Source organism: Musa acuminata, chromosome BXJ1-2 (genome assembly GCF_036884655.1).
Source record: "Musa acuminata AAA Group cultivar baxijiao chromosome BXJ1-2, Cavendish_Baxijiao_AAA, whole genome shotgun sequence".
Taxonomy (NCBI): domain Eukaryota; kingdom Viridiplantae; phylum Streptophyta; class Magnoliopsida; order Zingiberales; family Musaceae; genus Musa; species Musa acuminata.
The window spans coordinates 25,124,500-25,146,595 of NC_088328.1; the positions used below are offsets into that span (position 1 = coordinate 25,124,500).

General features: G+C 36.4%; 1 protein-coding gene across 1 annotated transcript; it reads left to right on the forward strand.

Annotated features, from left to right (window-relative positions):
* The first annotated feature begins 16,801 nt into the window (after window positions 1-16,801).
* Window positions 16,802-20,921, forward strand: LOC135604282 (wall-associated receptor kinase 3-like). Its single transcript, XM_065094360.1, has 5 exons — window positions 16,802-16,953; window positions 17,481-18,490; window positions 18,599-19,075; window positions 19,256-19,408; window positions 19,507-20,921. Exons 1-5 carry the CDS (start codon window positions 16,946-16,948, stop codon window positions 20,727-20,729), a joined length of 2,871 nt encoding a protein of 956 aa, XP_064950432.1. The 5' UTR covers window positions 16,802-16,945; the 3' UTR covers window positions 20,730-20,921.
* Window positions 20,922-22,096: the final 1,175 nt, after the last annotated feature.

Below are 22,096 nucleotides of genomic sequence, written 5' to 3' on the forward strand. Positions count from 1 at the left end.
CAAAGACAAGTGTCATGGTGCAAACAGCGAGAATGATGTGTGAAACTTTACTGTAATGGTTCCATTAAAAATAATGAAATTGGTGGTTTGGGGTTTATTTTAAGAAATGATATCAGTGACCCTCTATTTGCTAGGTGCAGATGTGCTGAAAGAAGAAGTGTGCTCTACTATGAAGCGATTGCTTGTCAAGACTGGTCTCCAGATTGTTGCATAGGATGGAGTCAAATTAATTCATGTGAAATCAGACTCGAAGATATTGGTTCGGGGTCTATCCATGCTTATCCCTATTCCTTGGACAATGCAGAATTTATTGAAGATATTTGGTATCTACTTGAATGATATTGTTAACTGATTAGCTAACTATGGTAGGCTAACTAAGGTTATATTTTTTAGAGAGGGGAGTGACCCTTTAAGTTAATTTTTTATGCTCAGATCTAGGTATATCCACTTGTAATTCTGCTACTTAATTAATCTGCTTTACTTTTAGGGAAAAAAATTGAAGAACCAAAGGAAAAGATGTGTTAACCGTCGGTGTCAGTTGTGAAATGTCCAATTGTTACCATCTGAATGAACTTAAATCCAGTGTGTCTTTTTTATGTGCAGATCCACATCTCATCGTTGCTCCCTTTAACTGATTTTTGCAGGTTTTATTTATTATTTGAGTTATTTTGTCTTCCCTTACTCTGTCATTAACCGTAGCTGGAATGCAAAATCTCATTCCTGGTAAGCTAACAGAGAAAAGTTGTTTAAGTGTTTGTACAAAGTTGCATTGCTCCATCCTACTTGAATTAACTTGTTCGCTTTGCAGGCCTTGCACAATAAGTCCTTGTTTACTTTCCGGATAACATGAACTTAACACCACTCAAGTGTCAACAGTGACAATTAATAATCGAGATCAGGTTCCAAGCAAGTCTCTCAGCTTCACGCTCCCGGAAATGACACGAGAAACTTCGTCCCTCCTCGTACCGTAGACGCACATGTGAAACCCGTCTTCTGTCTCTTTTTGAGGTGTGGAATTCTACAACGACTAGCATCAATGTGAAGGTTCAGAACAGTTCCGTGCATCCGTCAGATGGGAATGAGATGGGCTGGTGAAGCCAGACTTGCCATTGACCTATCATCTTAGACCAAAATATATACCACGCGGTGTTGATTAGACTTTTTTTTACGTGGAGAACGACGACCAGCTGCCAGTTATATCAGTTCAATACTCTCTCTCTTTTCTTTTCTTTTTTCTTTTTTAATGTGAAGAATAAATGTTGGCTAGCCATCAACATATAATTTTGAAGCCACGAGCCAAAACAAATACATTCTGTAAGCAGTGTTCAGCATTTTAATTTTTAATATGATACAATTATTGCTGTAATTTTATACTGCAAGTGTGGTCAACCTCGGTGACTTTATGCCATCTCCAGCTAATTCAAAATACTGCTGCGGCATTTACTTGGTGAAACATCTATCTATATCGACAACCTACCTCTCGGTATTTTGTCGCAGGTAGTCCAACATCAAGAAGAGGAGAGGCGAAGGTGAGTAGACTTCGACTGCTGTCTTCCGTTCCATAGCAACATCACCACTGTAAGCGACTTGCCCTTTTTAGTTATATGATTAAAGTGATTATGTTTCTATTGGTAATTTTGAGGGTGATTTTGGATTCGCCGACGGTTCTTTCTCCGACTCGGTCTGCTTCCTGCTATGAGATCTAATTATGAGATCGTCTTTTGCTGAGTAAAAATTAGGTGACTTGGTCGACCTATTACGTATCATGTATACAAGTTTTCCCTTCCTTTCCCTCTGCCTCCGTTTACTTCCCATCCTGGCTGATCCATTAGAGAGAACCTCCCTAACCTAGCAGATGCCATGGAGTTGTGTCCGAGGATTATTGATACCATATAAATCATCAAGCCCGCTTCATCAAAACGTGTGTTTTCAGAGTTCCTGTTTTCAGGGTCGGCAGAGGAGGTCCTCTGCTCATTCTCTATAAGCCCTGGGTCACACTAGTCATCACCACTATACTATCAAACCGGTAAATATTATTTATAATAGACATTGATATATATTAATAATGTATACATATGCAGGCTGGGGATACTTTTCCTGGGCTGCAGAAAATCTTTATGATTTCAACACTACCATATTTGATCGATATGGAAGTGCTCTGGTGTCAGTGAAATCGACTTTTCCACTAATTAATTTTATGGTGTTATCAGTTTGTGTTATAAATATTGTCCACGTAGCCAACTTAAGTAAGCATTCCTAACTAAGCCTAACTCTCTTTTTCTAACAGGTTGGTAACATCTGGACGTCGGTGTTCGAGTGAGGGAAGAGAAGGGATGGGGTTAGCAGAGGTGCTGCTCTTACTATTTCTGACATTGGGACCAACGGGTTCAACAGGAGAAGAAAATACATCCACAGACGTAACTTTTCCCCTCCCTTCCAACTGCCCAAAAAGATGTGGTAACATCAGCTTCGAGTACCCATTCGGTATAGGCAGCGGCTGCTTTCGTGCAGGTTTTATATGGACATTGGAATCGTGTACGTGAAAACTCCAATTGTCACCATGGAAGTCAACAGGAATATGTCAACCAAATATTGATTGATCTGAGGAATTTCCCCTTCTCTTTTAACTTGGCGGCAAACCTTACAGACAGTTACAGTTTTCCATTGGCACTTAACGAGATATTAGTCGCTGGTTGCAGCGCTAATGATGATATGGTTGATCTTGCTACCAATAAAAGCATTAATACTTGCTCAACTATCTGTTATGCCAATAGTTCAAGTCCACATGAATACTGGTACTCATTTGAGGTGGGATACTGTAGTTTTAACATGTATTATTTGAATGCTGATAATTTTACTTCTTTGGGGATTCGATTAACTCGACTCAACCAAACTAAGCATCATTTGTTTAATACCTCTATCATTAAGACTTTCTTATATAATTGGAGCATTTTTTCTGGGGGTATCAAAGGAATAGTAAACAGGACGAAAATACAAGTTATGGTGATCCTAACATATTACATCACCGACCACCCAACATATAAAAAAGCAAACAAGCATATGACGACTTAAGCTTGCCGCAGCAACAATAGTGATTGCTAAGATGTCTTTCGTTATGTATCCAACATAAATTATACTATTGGATACATGTGTCGATATTCATTAAGTTATTAAGGTTGTCTCTACGTACTCATCTCTCTGTGTATATTTAAATATATATATGAATTAAAAGAAAAGTTATGTTGCATTAATTCTGTTGTTGACCATTTTGATCATCTCAATAGATAAAACAGTCACACAATCTCTGCCAAATCACTGTTCAACAAAATGCGTCGATGTTGACATCTTTGTTTTGTTTGGGGTGGAGGAGGGCTACTACAGAGACCGATCGTTTTTTCTAACATGCAACAGGACAACTGAGCCTCACAATCTTTTAGACTACTACATAGTGATGAATGTATCGTTGAAGGGACATCGGAAGTAAGAAAAAATCATGATTACTATTTTTTTCATACGAAAATCAACCTTTCATTGGTCTTAAAGAGCTATTCATCTTGAATTGGATAATCACATACCAGTCCTACAAGGATGCTAAGCTGAACATGACTACATTTGCATGTGTCAAACACAGCTCATGCAAGGATGAGAAAATTAGTAGCAATCGTCAGAAAATTTTAGGATATCGTTGCGAATATAATGATGGTTATGAAGTAAATTCATATCTTCTAAATGGATGTAGAGGTACTTGGAACTTTTTCCCTCCCTCTTTGATATGAAGATTATTAGTCGTATAAGAAACATCTATTTAATGCACACACACAGCAGAAATGCTCGAGCTTTCCGCATTCACATACTTCTTTTTGCAATGACCTAAAATTTCCTTCTCAAGCATCGCTAATATTTTTGATGAATTGTCAGATATTGATGAGTGTAGCTTTCCCGAAAAATATGTTTGCCATGGAACTTGCAATAACACGATGGCCAGTTATACTTTGCACATGCCCACCTGGCTCATACGGTGATCCTAGACAAAAAGCCTGTATCCCTGACAAAAAGCAGACTCTTGTATTAGGTAAGTCCTGGATACCAATTAACACTGTAGAGGGTAAATGCCATCGGCGAAGCTAACAAGAGTCAGGAAAAGCTAAAACTTGAGTGTTAGCGTGCAGGTGTCATCATCGGCTAAGTAATGGCATGGGCCTATTTCTCTTGAGTACGAATTTAATCATCCTAAGGACGGGACGAAATGGAAGAAAAGAAAATAAAAGAGTACAAGAGGAAAACACTTTCGTCATAATCATGGTTTACTGTTACAACAACTAATCTCTTCCCATGAAGATGTTGCTGAGAGAACAAAGATATTTCCTCTTGAAGCGATAGAAAAGGTAATCAATAATTTTGATGAACTCGAGTGCTTCGTCGCGGAGGACACGGAACAATTTACAAAGAGATTCTGTCGGATCAATGCATAGTAATCTTAAAAAATTAAAAATTGTGAAGAAAAGCGAGATTGATCAATTCGTCGATGAGATTGTAATTCTTTCTCAAATTAATCATAGAAACGTGATAAAGCTTTTTGGATACTGCTTGGAGACCGAAGTGTCCTTATTGATTTATGAATTTTATCTCAAACGAAGTTCTTTCGGACATTGTCATGGGAAGCTCGTCTAAGGATCGCTGCAGAAACCGTAGGAGCACTTGCTTATTTGCACTCAGCTGCTTCGATATCTATTTTACATAGAGAGGCTAAGTCATCGAATATTCTCTTGAATAATCACTTCACTGCAAAAGTATTAGAATTTGAGGCTTCAAGATTTATTCTACTTGATCAAACTTATATAGTTACTGGTATTCAAGGTACCTCTAGATACTTGGATCCAAAATATTATCAAACAAGTCAATTGACAGAGAAGAGCGATATTGATAGCTTTTGGAGTCATTCTTCTGGAGCTTTTAATAAGAAAGAAACATATTTCCTCCATTGAACATGAGAATAAATAGAACCAGTCAATGTATTTACTTTAAGCACTAAAAGAGAAATATATTTTGATCTCGTGGAAGATCATGTTATAAAAGAAGGGACTAAACAAGAGTTTATGGAACTCATTCGACTGGTAGCAACGTACTTGAAGTTTAAAGGAAGCGAAAGACGAAGAAATCAAGTATAAACAACAAAACCTAAGGAGAATTAGAAAGAATGGAGGACATCATATTGCAGAAGGTAATGAAGAAATTGAGTGTGCTTACTTAGTGATTCATTGTATACTTTATCTGATTCAGCTGACCAAGTAACCGAAAAGACATCCGAAATTTATAGCTTAGAAAACGAATTCATATATAATCACATTATAACCCATGGTCATTGTGTATTGTATTAATATTTATATTTGTTTGTACGGGCAATATAGCCTAACACATCTTATGTGCCGATCATTATGCTGGTAATTATATCATATAAGTCAATCACGTGAATGATGACACGTGTGACATGACAAACACTCTTTTTATTTATTATTATTATAATAATTTTTATTTTTTATTTCTTGTTGCATAAATATATTTTGATGTCTATGGATATATGCAATGAAAATCCGATCGTGATGAGATCACGATAATGAGATCGATTCACCTTTAAACACATACTATAAATAATCCTAGTCATATGTTACTCGAGAGGGAAATCGAGATAACTAAAACTTGGTGTACTGTATACCTGTCCATATGATGGAAACGATTGGTTTCATAGTTGCCCATGTGGGGACATTGGGGCTATAGTACATATGCTTATTGAAGAATGAGTTTATTGATTGATCTGCTCACGGAATGCTGGATGGTTGATGATACCTACAATGATTTGTCATCCCAATGGTGTATATGATCCTTAAACTTGAGATACCAAAGATGTCCTATATGAGTACCCCACTCTTTGATATCGGACATATATGTTTAGAAGTTTCAGATCTAGCACAATCAGACATGGAGAGTGACAACCAACCTTATGAGGGCTATTGAGTATCGATATAGGATCATCCACTCTCGTATCATGAGAGGAATATTGTTGAATCTCGTATTTTGATGATGAAACTACTTGATATATGTTTATGATTTAATCTGTGTTTTGAGTGACGCAGGATGCTTCGATCAGGATGAGACAATTAAAGCAGGAAAATCATGTTGGGAATATCACATGTGTTCTTGCTTAGACAAATCCTTAGTCAAGGTCATTCGAATTGAGAGAGAAAGAGTTTTCCAAGAGAATCCGATTATAGGAAGACTCGAGGAGAAATCGTGTAAGTCTAATAGCACCATATACGATCTCTATGATATTAGATTGATGAGGGACTATAGGTACATGGTAACTAAGGATGGATACGTTCAAAGGATTGGATTCCCCTATATCATTTGGATTGCGGCGTAGTGATCTAGTACTTCCGCAGTTGATAAGTCGAGTGAATTATTATGAAGATAATAATTCACTAAGCCAGAAGGAGTTCTGATATATATGACTCACGATCAGCTCAATATTGGGCCTAGAGGGTCACACACATATGATAGAAATTACAATAAGTAGAGATCTAGATATGAGATATTCGTTTGAGGTCATATCTTGTTGGATATCCAATAAGCTCCTGAATTATTTGATCCTATAGATGAGATTTAATAAGAGATTATTGGGTAGAGACTCATTAATCTAATAGGCTTGAGTAATTGGATGGAGATCCAATACCCAATAGGGCATGATCCATTAGGGTTAATTGATAAAGAACGTATATAAATAGGAGAGAACCAAAGAATCAGGGTATTCTTGGTTGTCATCTCCTATTCTCCTCTCCTCTTTTTCTTCTCAGCAAACAATTTGAGGAGCGTCTTCGCAACCTATGTTATGTGGATCACCGCTAAGGAGGAGGGTGTTTGATCTCCTTCATCCTCTCCCATAGATCTAGAGAAATTCAAAAATATACTATCTCTCCGAGGAACACAACTATCGCACACATGGTTTTCAGTTTCACGAATTTTTTGTACTAATCTTCACACATCGATAAAACCTTTTTTTGTAAAAATATGAGATTTTTCTTTTTGTTCTTGTATGTTGTACATATGATGTCACCCCTTGATTTTTCTTACGGTCATCATGGTCATCATGTAGATATGTTATGTAGTAAATTTTTATTTTAAATAACTCTCTTGATAAACGCTAGGATGTTTGTATTTTATAAACGCTAGTATATATTATAAACGCTAGGATGTTTGTATTTGATCATAATATGTATACAGCTTGTTTGCTTAATGGCCTAGGTTAATCTTTCTCTTGTTTTTATAGTGTTAATGATGATTATGATGATGATACTTAAGAAATACTTATTCTAACAGTTAAATACTAGTTTCATAGATATAAGAATGACAATAACTAATAATACGACGCTCATCGATAGTGGTTACTCTTTTCTGATCCATGCCGAAAGAGTAGTATCTTTATGATGACCAGTATACTCTAACATCAAAATATGAACAACCAAAACGTGTACTTTCTTATATAACCTTTGCGTACACCCATCAGAAGTTATATTGGTAGAATTTAAATGGATTCAATCATATAGTGCTGTCTGGATACAATTTTGTAGTTGTAGATGCACACTGTGTCTTTGCTCTTTTTTGTTATACTCTCAACAACTGATGAGTATTTCACATCGTCGACAAATGGGATGAAAACGAATACACACGATGGCATTGATTGGACTCAAATAAAGAGAGGACAGAGGACCCGTTGCTTTTATTAGTTCAATATATTTTTCTTTTCTTTACGAGGAAACGAGTTAAATATTAGTCGTACATTATTAATTAGTTAAAATTGTCATGTTATTGTTAAGAAGGAGATTTTGTTAAGAAAAATGAAGGGAATAGAAAATTTTAATAGTGGATGCCAACTTTGTCAATTTAAAAAAGCTTAGCATCAATATATATTCACATGAAATGGGACAGATCCCACCAGACTGAACCATGATTACGAAATCATCAATTTTGATTTCTCGAAATCAGGAATCGAAACCATCGGTTTTGGTTCTGATTTGGACAATTTCGATTCCGATTCTAACCTCAGATTTTTTTAATTAAAAAATAATTTAAAATATAAAAAATCATAAATTTATTTTTAAAAATTTAAAATAGATGTATAACTATAATAGGCAAGGCTGAAATAAAAAAAATTATAAAATTTTTAATCCAACTAAATAGCTTTTTTTTAAAAAAAATCTTTAATCAAACATAAAACCTCTCTCAAGACTCAAACCCACATTCATTTATTTAACTTTAACATTTTAGTCACTATACTATATATAATATATAATTATTTTTAAAAATATTTCAATGGTTTAAAATTAAAACCGTCAGTTTAGAACTAAAACCATCGACTTTAGTTTTTCAAAATAAAAAATAAAAATCGAACCACTTAGAATCAATCCCGATTCAATTATAATTTCAACCTAATTCGATTTTGATCAGAACAGGAACAGGACAGAACCACGACAAGCTCCGATCAACATGAAGTTCATGTTATGAGTGTACATAGTACAAGTCTAACAACTTTGTTGACCGCTGTACCGTCTTTTGAGTCGTGCCAATTACTACTGCATCTGCCGTTCCAAGTCATCATCATCTATATCAGCAATCTACCCCTTTGTGAGCTTCTGCAATCCGTCCCTCCGGTAAGTCTCGCTCCTCAATCACAGCTACTGCAGGTTCGATACATCATCTATATCAACAATCTATCTCTCTCTGTACAACCCTGCAGGCGTCCTTCAAGCCATTGCAACAGCCAGAGACACGAAGGTGAGTGGAATTTGCCCTCCCATTACTACTGTATTCTTCACAACTTTGACATTTAATTTCTTTGCTGCGCTTCTTACTTTTACTTGACAATATCACTTATACAGCACTTGCCTATTTGCACCTCAGCTGTTTCCGTATCTATTTTACACGATATTTAGTTCGTCGAACATTCTGATCATTTCATGACACAAGTATCAGATTTTGGAGCCTCAAGATTTATTCCACCTTATCAAGCTCACATAGTCACGACTACACAAGGTACCTTTGGATACCTAGATCGTATTATCAAACTAGTCAATTGATGGAGAAGAGAATTTTTATAGTTCGAGTCTATTAATATATTTTTCACAGAATAAACATAGTCTATTAATGTATTTTCTTCGGATAATGAGAGAGAGAGAGACATGTACCAACTCATAAAAGATCTTATAACGAAAGAAAGGACTAAACAAAGTAATCTTTTTTTTAAGAGATAAGTTTATAATGAAAGAAGGGACTAAACAAAGTAATCTTCTTTTTAAGAGATAAGTTTACTATTTATAATTTTTTTATTATTTATAATTTTATTTTAAAATTTTTTAATATTTTAAAACTATCTCACAATAGATGTAAATGCTATCATCTTCTTTTTTTTATTTTTTTCCTTTCGAAGAGTGACATCGAGAGGTTGAGCGGAGTCATCGGCAAGTGATAACAATAACCAACTTCGATTGCGATTATGAAAATAAAAAATAAAAAAGAGAAAATGATAATACAAGGATTGTTAAAAATAATATAATATTTTATTATTTTTTAAATGATTGCCCATAGTAAAAAGATTGTCAATTGTAAAGAGGAGGAATAAATGGTAGCCTCCCTGACAAAAAGCAGACTCTTTTGTTAGGTACGTGGAACTGCGTGATTGAGTAATTGAAATGGAAAAAAAAGCAAGAGAAATTAAAAAGAAACTAAGCGTCATTGACAAAGATATGAAACACAAACGGAAAGTTATATGAAGCTAAAACTTGATTGGTACAGCGCAGGTGTTATCATCGGTGCAAGCAATGCCACGGGGCTGCTACTGTTATGTATAGGTTTTTGTGGTTCTAAGAAAGAAATGGAAGGAAAGAAATCAAAAGAAAATACGGATGAAGTACGTCCGTCAATGTCATGAATGCTTCAATTGTTGTTTGATTGGAAAACTGAAAGGTCATGGAATTATAGACATGCTACAGTATTAAGGTCTATGGATCTGATGACTACACATCAGAAATTATTGGAGCACAACTGCCTCTTCATATGTACCTGGCATCTTCAATGTCAGTCTAAAATGAGAATGATCTGGGATCCTATGACTTAGCTATTACACCAGCCTTGTTTGACTTCTACAGCTCCTCCATAGACGTGGTATCTTTGGTTCCTTAACAGATATTGCAGTTAGTTTCCTTTCTGTCCACTATCTACATTAGTAGTCTGATAGGACTCTTTTTTGCCAACTGCCCTTTAAGTTAACAGTAAACTCAACTGCCTGCATGTCTTTAAGTTGAGATTAGCTACCACGAGTTTTTGAGTCCTAAATGGAACAGAAATTGTCCGGCAGATCATATATTCAATGCAGTATTTGGCACTGCTTTTGTATCGATATCCAGTAATTGAAGAATCATTCTACTCTTTTGTGACACTGCTTTCGTCTCTCATTTTCTCCATCATGTAGTCCAATATTTTTCTATATATATCTAGGCCTTATGTGGACCCATTCAAGGAAGGGAAACACGGATGAACAGGTGTTATATGCATCCACTTTGGCTGCTGATGAGAAACCTCATTCACCAGAAGACAAATACAACAAAATTGTGCTGAATAAAGCTATTTCTGCAGACAGCGAACATCCCCTTAATAAATGTACACCAGTCACCTCTCATGATAAACACATACATGTAGTTGTGGGATCCATTCTTGCTGCCACTGATAAACTCTTCAATGCTGCTCCATTTGACAACTCTACAGTGCTGATAGTGACCATGGACAAGAACCAGGGTTTCCAAGGTTTGATCATTAACAAACGGATAAGCTGAGATATTTTTAAGGAACTAGACAGTGATCTGGTTTCACTAAAGCATGCTCCTCTCTACTATGGAGGTCCTGTCAGGTTTCAGACTTTACCTCTTGTCAGTTTGATTCGGAAAGCTAAAGAGGGTTATATAGAGATCGTGAAAGGTGTTTATTTTGGAAATCCAATCGTAACACGTCAGGCGATTGAAGAAATTAAATTGAAAAAAGAATCTCCTGATGATTATTGGTTCTTCTTGGGTTTCTCAAGTTGGGGATATGACCAGCTTTTCCAAGAGATTACAGAAGGAGCATGGCGGCTGAGTGGAGATCCTATTGAACATTTAGATTGGCCAGAGAACTAATAGATTCTTCATCTGCCTACATCTTTTGACATAGATATTGGATCAATGATGCATTTGGTGGATGCTTGGTGAGGTAGGCAGTATGATGCAGTTTTGACAGCTCTGGTCACAGAAGTCGGAACTCAAATGAACGACCTGAATGAGAATTTGTAATTGTACTACTTTGGATGTTGTAAGCGGAACAGATCATTTCTTCTAGGTTTGACTTGTGAAATTTCTCAGCATACAATTTTCATAAGTAAAAAAGTAGATCATAGCTTTATTTTCTCAGAAAATTCATGGCTCCTTTTACATTTTGATCTGGCCTTGCCCTTTGATCATAAGTATTCACTATTACAGAATCATTATTTTAATTTCTAGAAGAGCATGCTCTATACAACTAGAAATGATATATTCTCTGTTGCCCTTTTCTTTTCCTTTTTTTTTTGTATTTGAAAGCCGTTGAGGTGAGTGGTGGTTAATTGCTTTTTTGGGCTTTTCTTGCAAAGATGATGTGATTTTTATTTTTTCCCCAACAGTTCCGTAGCTGCATTATTTTGGTTGCCAAACTCTCCTGCTTGGATATATGTTTTTAATCTGGTCTATGTATTCGACTTTGAATACTGTTGGCGATGGGAATCGACCAAATAAAGAAATAGCCTTTGAGATGGAAACTTGTACATAAGCTGATTAAAGAAATTAAATTCTATGTATTATGTATCATACAACGGGGCATCGGAAGAATAGCAGAATCAAAGAGCCTGGCATCATCAGTCATTTTGATGTCAAAGTTCTAACATTCGTTACTAGTGTTCTAACCTAAATCTAGATATAAAAAAATGGTACGCATGTGAGACGCAACAATTGATTGTCTCGTATCGATTCATTGTACGAACAGGAAGAGGTATTTATTCTCTGTGCATGATCATATACGGATTTGTAATTATATATTTTTTTCAAAGAGTAAATGGTGAAAGATGGGATTTGTAATTATATATTTTTTCAGTAGTAGGAAAGGCTGCGTCTTGGTGGGATATGTACAAGGCCAAAGATTGACCTATGTATTGTCGAACGTATTTAAATGTCCTTGGAATATGCACACCGAGATATGTAGATGAACTATGATGGATCACTAGTTAGCTATCACATGCTTATGGCATTACTAGCTATGCACTTAGCAATCTCGTAATAACTTATTTAGCTGTTTCAAGTGATTTATTTAACAAAATCCCGCCGTTGCTTCATCATCCGTCTCATCTCCCTTTACTCTGCCGCTGGCATGCCTAACCACGCCGCCGCCGCCCCTTCAACCGCATACCAGACCTCCTTGGCAGGCCCCGCTCCGATAAATCCCTCTCCGGCCTCTTTTCCGACTACTTCCACAATCGCCTATTTGATCTCATCATCGAGACCGTTGATCGTGCACCGAGGGAACTCTGTATTGCTCCTGGCATCGTCTCTTATAACATTCTGCTTCAATCTCTGTGTGAAAAAGGTGATCTTGAAACCGCCCGCAATGTGCTCGACGAAATGTGCAAAAAAAGAGTTGGGCCGGATATCGTCTCTTACAATACTCTCTTGAATGGGTACTTGAAGAAAGGGGATGGCGATTAGTTTGAAGAGATTCTGAAGGAAGTCTTGAACAAGGAATTGGAACCTAATGTTGTTGCCTACAATTGTAGGATTTCCAAGCTGTGTCAAAATTCGGATAACTTTAAAGCCAAAGAGTTGCTCAATGTTATGGTTTTGAAAGGGATCCAACCTAACTTGACCACTTTTAATACCATATTGATGGGTTCTGTTGAGAAGGAAATACGTTAATGCTGTAGTTCAAGCGTTCAGGAGGATGGACATGAAAAGGATGAATGGTAGTGAGGGTGTGTCGCCTAATGCTGACATATATGGTTTCCTGATCCGAGGTTTGATTGAGAAAGGAGAGTTCAACGAGGCAATGGGGATTTGTAAGGAGTGCTTGACTAGAAATTGGCACCACCATTTGAGGTTGTGAAAGGAGTGACGCATGGTCCAATGAAGGATTCAAGGGTTGATGAGACAAAGGATGTTGCATCCAGGATGAGGATGGTAATCAAAGGTGAGTTTGATTAGTTTGTTTCCATTTAGTACTTATGTTTGTATTGGCTACTTGCTCTCAACCTCTTATGCCTTGAACATGTTTAGATAAAATCTCAGTTTCAATTATCTCATGTAATCCTTATATATATATATATATATTGGAAGTTTGAAGATGACACTGGCACATGGGGCTACCTCGCCTAGAAAATTATTGCATGTAATTCTCTTTATAATATTAAAAGGAGTTTGTCTTCTAAGTCTAGACTTCTATACCAATCGTCTCCCATTCTCAAGTGATGACTTGTAGTTTCTTGTATCAGTCACACTGTCATGTTCATCGATAAAAAAGCTTGAGTTATATCATTCTATTCTTCAAATGAGGACAAAACCCTTCAAACAACTCAAAGTTTATGTTACGTTATTGAGGGAAAAACCAGACTTGGTCTTAGGAAGATCACGTGATTCAATCTTTGGAGAAAAATAAAGCAATAGGGCCTACTAGTAATCCAATGTTAATATGCTAGTAAACATGTCAACAATAATTTCCACAACTAATACAATATTCTTTGATGAGTTCTTTTCCATTTATTACTTATGTTTATATTGGCTACTTGCTTGCAACCTCTTATGCCTTCAACATGTTAAGAAAAAACCTTTAGTATCAATTCTCGCTTGCCAATCATCTCCCCTTCTCAAGTGATGACTTAGTAGTTCCTAGTATCTGTCCCACCAATATGTCCATTGATAAAGAAGCTTGAGTGACATCATTCTATTCTTCAAACAAGGATAGAGCACATGATTCTATTCTTCCGACAACTCATAGTTTATGCTATATTATTGAGGGAGAAACCAGACTCAGTCTTAGGAAGACCACATGATTCGATTTTTGGAGAAAAATGAAGCAACAGGGCCCACCAGTAATGTCTTTACACTGTATGTGTATATGAACAGTATATGTTAGTCCAAAGTGAATATGCTAGGTGACATGTCAACAATAATTTCCACAACTAATACAATATTCCAGGAAGAGTTTGTTTCCGGTTAGTACTTATGTTTCTATTAGTTACTTGCTCTCAACCTCTTATGCCTTGAATATGTTTAGATAAAATATCGGTTTCAATTATCTCATGTAATCCTTTATATATATATATATATATATATATATATATATATATATATATATATATATATATATATATATATATATAAAGGAGTTTGTGTCCTCCAAGTCTAGTCTTCCATATCAATTGTCTCTCCTTCTCAAGTGATGATTTACAGTTCCTCGTATCAGTTCCACCATCATGTTCATCGATAAAGAAACTTTGAGTTACATCGTTATATTCTTCAAATGAAGACATAGCCCTTCAAACAACTCAAAGTTTACGTTATGTTGCCGAGAGAGAAATCATACTCAGTTTTGGGAAGATCATGTGATTCGATCTTTGAAGAAAAATGAAGCAACAGGGCCCACCAGTAATGTCATTATAATGTGTGTATGTAAACGATACACATCCATGAATTATAGCTTGGAGAAGGAACTCTTGTGGTCACACAATTACCTGAGGTGAGTTTGTATTGGGTAAATATTCATGATTCATTGACCATTTGATCTCTACTTATGCCTATATAATGTTGCAGTTTATTTGTCTTTGGGTTTAATGATATAACGTAATGCTGTTTTGGGTAATGTTGTGTTTGAAATTTTCATCCCAAATACATTTCAAAGTTCATGTGAGAGCCACATAGAATGAGAACATTTTTGGGACAGAAATTTGGTATTTAAATCTATTGAAATTGCGGGTGATGAGCTTGTGTTAAGTCAATTTTCGTTCAGTATAGCCTTTGTATGTACCACATCATATGCACATTATACGTTTGTTTTATCAGACAGCTCAGGTTCTTGTTTGTTTTATCATTGCGTACCACATCAGGGAGCGATGTAAAGACTTGTTGGAAGTCATCCCATTGATCTTTTATTCTCATTTCACATAAGGTGACCCACGGTGATTGATTTTTCTACATGATGTAACGCATGTAGCAGGACAAGGCCACTTGTCGAACAAAAGGTGAGTCTCAGTCTCTTCTATCCAACGTTGTAGCATAGTGTGGACTGCATGATTCAAGCACGAGCTCCAATGGGACAAACCAATGGGACAAATGCAAACGGGTGGATTCACAAGGGCCACACCTTTTGTAGCGTGAACGTGATGTTCACGTTAGATTAATATCAATTGGAATCGTGCTTTCTACTTTTCTTTTGAGTTCAGGAGGTTACCAAGAAAGACCGAAGTCAACAGAGTCACTATCCATTTTAATATATCGTTTTCTATGACAAACGAATTATTTAAAAACTATGTGATTATCATCATTGTGAAAAATGATGGTCAGTTAAGAGGAGCCAACCAATAATTACTCTTCTCTGGCCTTGTGGTTATTGTTTTAAACATTTGACACTATTATTCTCAATTGAGCACTTCAGCAAACCAATTAGTAATATTATTTTTCTTACAAAATGTGTGAATTCACACTCAACAAAACCTAGGTGAAGAAATATATCGGTTGAGGATGTTCGTATTGAAATCCGTCTTGATGTAAGCACGTTTCAAACCGTCTTTAGCAGCTACCCATATTTATCTTATAGCATGTGCTATCTCAAAGGTTAAGATACCTATAGCCAAGGAAAATACAAGAAGCATTATAAATTCTTTTGGCGAGGGAATTCTCTCCCATTTAACCTTCGCTTTGATGGTGAGATGATTTTTGTAACTATTATATTTTCTATTAAATAAGTTTGTTGTTTATTTTTTTTAAAAAAAACCTTATATATATACGTTGGAAGTCTGGTGATGTCATTAGCACGTGGGGGCTACGTCGCTTAGAAAGTTATTACATGTAATTTTTCTTATAATATTAAAAGGAGTTTGTGTCATCAAGTCTGATCTCTCATGTCAATCGTCTACTTCTCTCAACTACTGACTTGCAATTCCTAGTATTAATCCTACAATCACTTTCATCGATAAAGAAGTATGAGTTATATTATTATATTCTTCGTACAAACAACAAAGTCATTTAGACAATTCAAAGTTTATGCTCAGACAAAGAGAAAAACTAGACTCAAAGTCTTAAGGAAATCACGTGATTAGATCTTTGGAGAAAACTGAAACACTAGGGCCCACGGGTATTGTCATTATATATCGTTGACATGTCAACGATAATTTTCACAACTAATACAATATTGCACTATCCCATTAGTATATTCAAATGACTCACTGAAAACCACGTCACATCGGACTACTCTGGATTCACTTTCCTGAGGTGGACTGCAAATATATACTGACTAAAGTTTTAGTAGGACCAATCAAATTGAAATTAGATAATACATACTTCAGCTAGATAAATCGGTGGAAACATTGTTTTCCAAGGAATTGAACTTATCCGATATCACCGAGAAATGTATAACATCGTTGTTCATGCCCGATGGAACAGCTCTGAGAAATCCAAAGAGGTAGCAATCCAGACTAAGTCAATATGTTCGCTAGTCTAATGCTAATTATTGCCCCAGCGTTATTTATCTACATCGAGAATATACCACTCTGTGCACTGCAACAGTTTCGTCCCTGTAAGAGCCAGAAGCGGAGAGGAGAAAGGTGAAGAGAGTTGCTAGGCTTCATGCTATGCGAAGGTTAGTAGAGCTATCGTTGGCTGTTCTTGCAATTTCTTATATCATTAAACCAATTTTCTTCTTAAGCTATTCTTAGATTAATGTCAAATATGAAACATGTGCCCGTGCTTTATCCCCTATATACAAGTTTTCCCTTCCTTTCCCACTGCCTCCGTTTGCTTCCCATCCTGGCTAATCCATTAGAGAGAACCTCCCTAACCTCGCAGATGCCATGGAGTTGTGTCCGAGGATTATTGATAGCTCAGAATTCATCAAGCCCGTTCTTTATCCGACGTGTTTTCAGAGTTCCTCTGCTCATCCTCTAAAAGCCCTGGGTCACACTTGTCATCACCACTATACTATCAAACTGCTAAATATTATTCATAATGGACACTTGTATAAATTAATACTATATACATATGCAGGCTTGGGATGCTTTTCCTGGGCTGCAGAAATCGACTTTTCCACTAATTAAATTTATGGTGTTATGGGTTCGTGTTATAAATATTGTCCATGTAGCCAACTCAAGTAACTCTCTTTTTCTACAGGTTGGTAACATCTGGACGTTGGTGTTCGAGTGAGGGAAGAGAAGGGATGGGGTTAGCAGAGGTGCTGCTCTTACTATTTCTGACATTGGGGCCAATGGGTTCAACAGGAGCAGAAAATACATCCACAGACACAACTTTTCCCCTCCCTTCCAACTGCCCAAAAAACTGTGGTAACATCAGCTTCGAGTACCCTTTCGGTATAGGCAGCGGCTGCTTTCGTCCAGGTTTTAACCTTACCTGCATGAACCATTCCACTGATCCTCCTACTCGTAGCCTCTTCTTGGGCGATGGCACCGTTGAGGTCATTGATTTTGATATGGACAATGGAATCGTGTACGTGAAAACTCCAATTGTCACCTTGGATGTCCACGATGAATATATCAACGACACATTGATTGATCTGGGGAATTTCCCCTTCTCTTTTAACTTGGAGGCAAACTTTACTGACAGTTTCACTATTTCATTGGCATATAACGTGATTTTTGTCGCTGGTTGCAGCGCCAATGCTGATCTAGTTGATCTTGCTACCAATAAAACCATTGATACTTGCTCAACTACCTGTTATGCCAATAGTTCAAGTCCACATGAGTACTGGTACTCATTTGATACAGGATACTGTCGTTTTGATATGTATTATTTGAATGCTGAGAATTTGACTTCTTTGGGGATTCGGTTAACTCGTCTCAACCAGACCGAGCATCATTTGTTTAATGCCTCTATTATTAAGGCCTTCTTGTATAGCTCGAGAAATTTTACTGATGAGAATATCGAAGGAATATTGAACGGGACGAGAACACAAGTGTCGGTTACCACCCAAGCATATTACATCACCGACCACCCAACATGTAAAGAGGCTTACAAGAATATGATCACTTATGCTTGCCGCAGCAAGAATAGTGATTGCTACGATGTCTTTCCTGAATTTGCCCATATAAATTATACTATTGGATATATTTGTCGGTGTTCATTAAGTTATCAAGGTAATCCCTACATACCCAATGGCTGCCAAGGTAACGTTCCTTCCTCATCTCGCTGTATTTATCTAAATAAATAAATGTATTAAAAGAAAAGTTGTGTTGCATTTATTCTGTTGCTGACCATTTTGACCATCTCAACAGATGCAACTTCCACACCATCTCTACTAAATAACTGTTCAACAAAATGCGGGGATGTTAATATCACCTTTCCGTTTGGGCTGGAAAAGGGTTGCCATAGAGACCAATCATTTTTACTAACATGCAACAGGTCGACTAAGCCACCCACTCTCCTCTTCCAAGACTACTACATAGTGATGAATATGTCGTTCGAGGAAGGGAAATTGGAAGTCAAGAGAATACATGATTATGAGTACTTTTCCTTCACAGACGAAAATCAACCTTTCATCGGTTTTGAAGAGCTAATCATCTTGAATTGGATAATCACAGACCAGTCCTGCAAGGATGCTAAGGTGAACACGACCACATTCGCATGTGTCGACCAAAACAGCTCATGTAACGACAAGAACATTAGTAGCAATGACCAGAAAATCTCAGGATATCGTTGCCAATGCAACGATGGTTACGAAGGAAATCCATATCTCCGTAATGGATGTAGAGGTACTTGGAACTTTTTCCCTCCCTCTTTGATATGAAGATTATTAGTCGTCTGAGCAACATCTACTTAATGCACACGCACAGCAGAAATGCTCGAGCTTTCCGCATTCACATACTTCTTTTTGCAATGACCTTCTAAAATTTCCTTCTCAAGCATCGCTAATATTTTTGATGAATTGTCAGATATCGATGAGTGTAGCATTACCCAAAAATATGTTTGCTATGGAACTTGTATTAACACGAACGGCAGTTTTAGTTGCACGTGCCCACCTGGGTCGTCCGGTGATCCTACTCAAAAAGCCTGTATCCCTGGCAAAAAGCATACTCTTGTAATGGGTAAGTCCTGGATACCAATTCACACAGTAGAGGATAAATGCCATCGACAAAGCTAACCAAGAGTCAGGGAAAGCTAAAACTTGAGTGTTAACGTGCAGGTGTCATCATCGGCGTAAGTAATGGCGTGGGCCTATTGCTGTTGAGTACGAGTTTGATCATCCTGAGGACGAAATGGAAGAGAAGAAAACAAAAGAGAATAAGAGAAAAACACTTCCGTCAGAATCATGGTTTACTGCTACAACAACTCATCTCTTCCCGTGAAGATGTTGCTGAGAGAACAAAGATATTTCCTCTGGAAGAGATAGAAAAGGCAACCAATAATTTTGATGAAACTCGAGTGCTCGGTCGTGGAGGACACGGAACAGTTTACAAAGGGATTCTGTCGGATCAACGCGTAGTCGCCATAAAGAAGTCAAAGATTGTGAAGAAGAGCGAGATAGATCAATTCGTCAATGAGGTTGCAATTCTTTCTCAAATTAATCACAGAAACGTGGTAAAGCTTTTTGGATGCTGCTTGGAGACCGAAGTGCCCTTATTGATCTATGAATTTATCTCAAACGGAGCTCTTTCGGACCATCTCCATACTTCAGATGGTAGTTCTGCATTGTCATGGGAAGCTCGTCTGAGGATCGCTGCAGAAACCGCAGGAGCACTTGCTTATTTGCACTCGGCTGCTTCAATATCTATTTTACACAGAGATGTTAAGTCATCGAATATTCTCTTGGATGATCACTTCACAGCAAAAGTATCAGATTTTGGAGCTTCAAGATTTATTCCACTTGATCAAACTCATATAGTCACCGGTATTCAAGGGACCTTTGGATACTTGGATCCAGAGTATTATCAAACAAGTCAATTGACAGAGAAGAGCGATGTTTATAGCTTTGGGGTCATTCTTCTGGAGCTTTTAACAGGAAAGAAACCTATTTTCTCCATCGAACATGAGAATAAACAGAACCTGTCAATGTATTTTCTCCGAGCACTACAAGAGAAGCGCTATTTTGATCTCGTGGAAGATCGTGTTATGAAAGAAGGGACTAAACAAGAACTTGTGGAAGTTATTCAACTAGTAGCAACATGCTTAAAATTTAAAGGAAGCGAAAGGCCTACGATGAAAGAAGTGGAGTATAAACTACAAAGCCTAAGAAGGATTCGAAAGAATGGAGGACGTCATATTGCAGAAGGTAATGAAGAAACTGAGTGCCTGCTGAGCGATTCATCTTATGCTTTCTCTGATTCAGTTGACCAAGCAACCGAAGGGACATCCAGGAATTATAGCTTAGAAAAAGAATTCATGTGGTCACATTATAACCCACGGTGAGTGTGTATTGTACTGGTATTTATATTTGTTTGTATAGGCAATGTAACCTAACGCATCTTATGCGCGGGTCATTATGTCGTGTAGTTCTCATGTGGGAACGTTATGTAGCCAAATAACTATGAGGATTGTTAAGGACTTGTATTGTCACTGACATGATTATATCTTATAAATGATCGTATATGTTATCTGATATATGTATCTGATCATATTATGTATACAACTTATTGGCTTAATGGCTCAGGTTAATTTTCTCTCGTTTGAATTTGTAGTGTTATTGACAGTTATGATGATGCTTCTTATGAAATACTTATTAGTTAAATACTAGTTTCATAGATATAAAAATGACAATTACTGATTTTATGTCACTCACTAATATTGGTTGCTTTTTTTTTTTATCTACACCAAAGGAGTAGCATCTTTATGATGGCCAGTATACTTCAACATCAAAATATGGAAAATCAATGAAAAACATATTCTTTCTTATATAATCTTCACCTACATCAATCAGAAATCTCATTAGTAGGATATAAATGGATTCGATCGTATATTGCTATCTGGAGATATTTTTGTTGCTGCATATACATTTTGTGTCGTTGCTCTGTTTTATTCGACTCTCACCGACACATGAGAATTTTATATCGTTGATATATAAGACAAAAACGGATACACACGATGGCATTAATTAGACTCGAGAAAAGCGAAGAAATAGGATCTGTTACTTTTATTAGTTTGATATCCTATTCGTTTCTTCAGAATTAAACATTAGTCATGTTAAAATTAGTTAAAATTGTTAATTAGTTAATGAGTTAAAATTGTCATATTATTGTTAACTGTAATGGCACCAATATCCCATATTGAGGTCAAAATCACGACCAGGAAGGAGACTCTGTTCCACGAAAAATTGTATCGGACCAACTTCTATAATAGAAAGTTTTAATAGTGGATGCCAATTTAAGGAAGCCAAGCATCGATATATATTCACACACAATGGGACAGCTCTGACCAGATCGAATCGTGATTCCGGAATCATAGGTTTTGATTTCTCGAAATTAGAAATCAGAACTATCGGTTTTGGTTCTGATTCGGACTATTTTGGTTCCGATTCTAACCTCAAAATTTTTAATTAAAAAATAATTTAAAATATAAAAATAATAATTTTATTTCTAAAATTTAAAAAATAGATGTATAACTATAATAGGCAAGGCTATTATAAATAAAATAAAATAATAAAATTTTTAATCCAACTAAATAGCTCTTTTCAAAGAAAATCTTTAATCAAACAAAAAGTCTCTCTGAAACTCATATACATTGATTTAAATTTAATATTTTAGCCACTATACTATATATAATATATAATTATTTTTAAA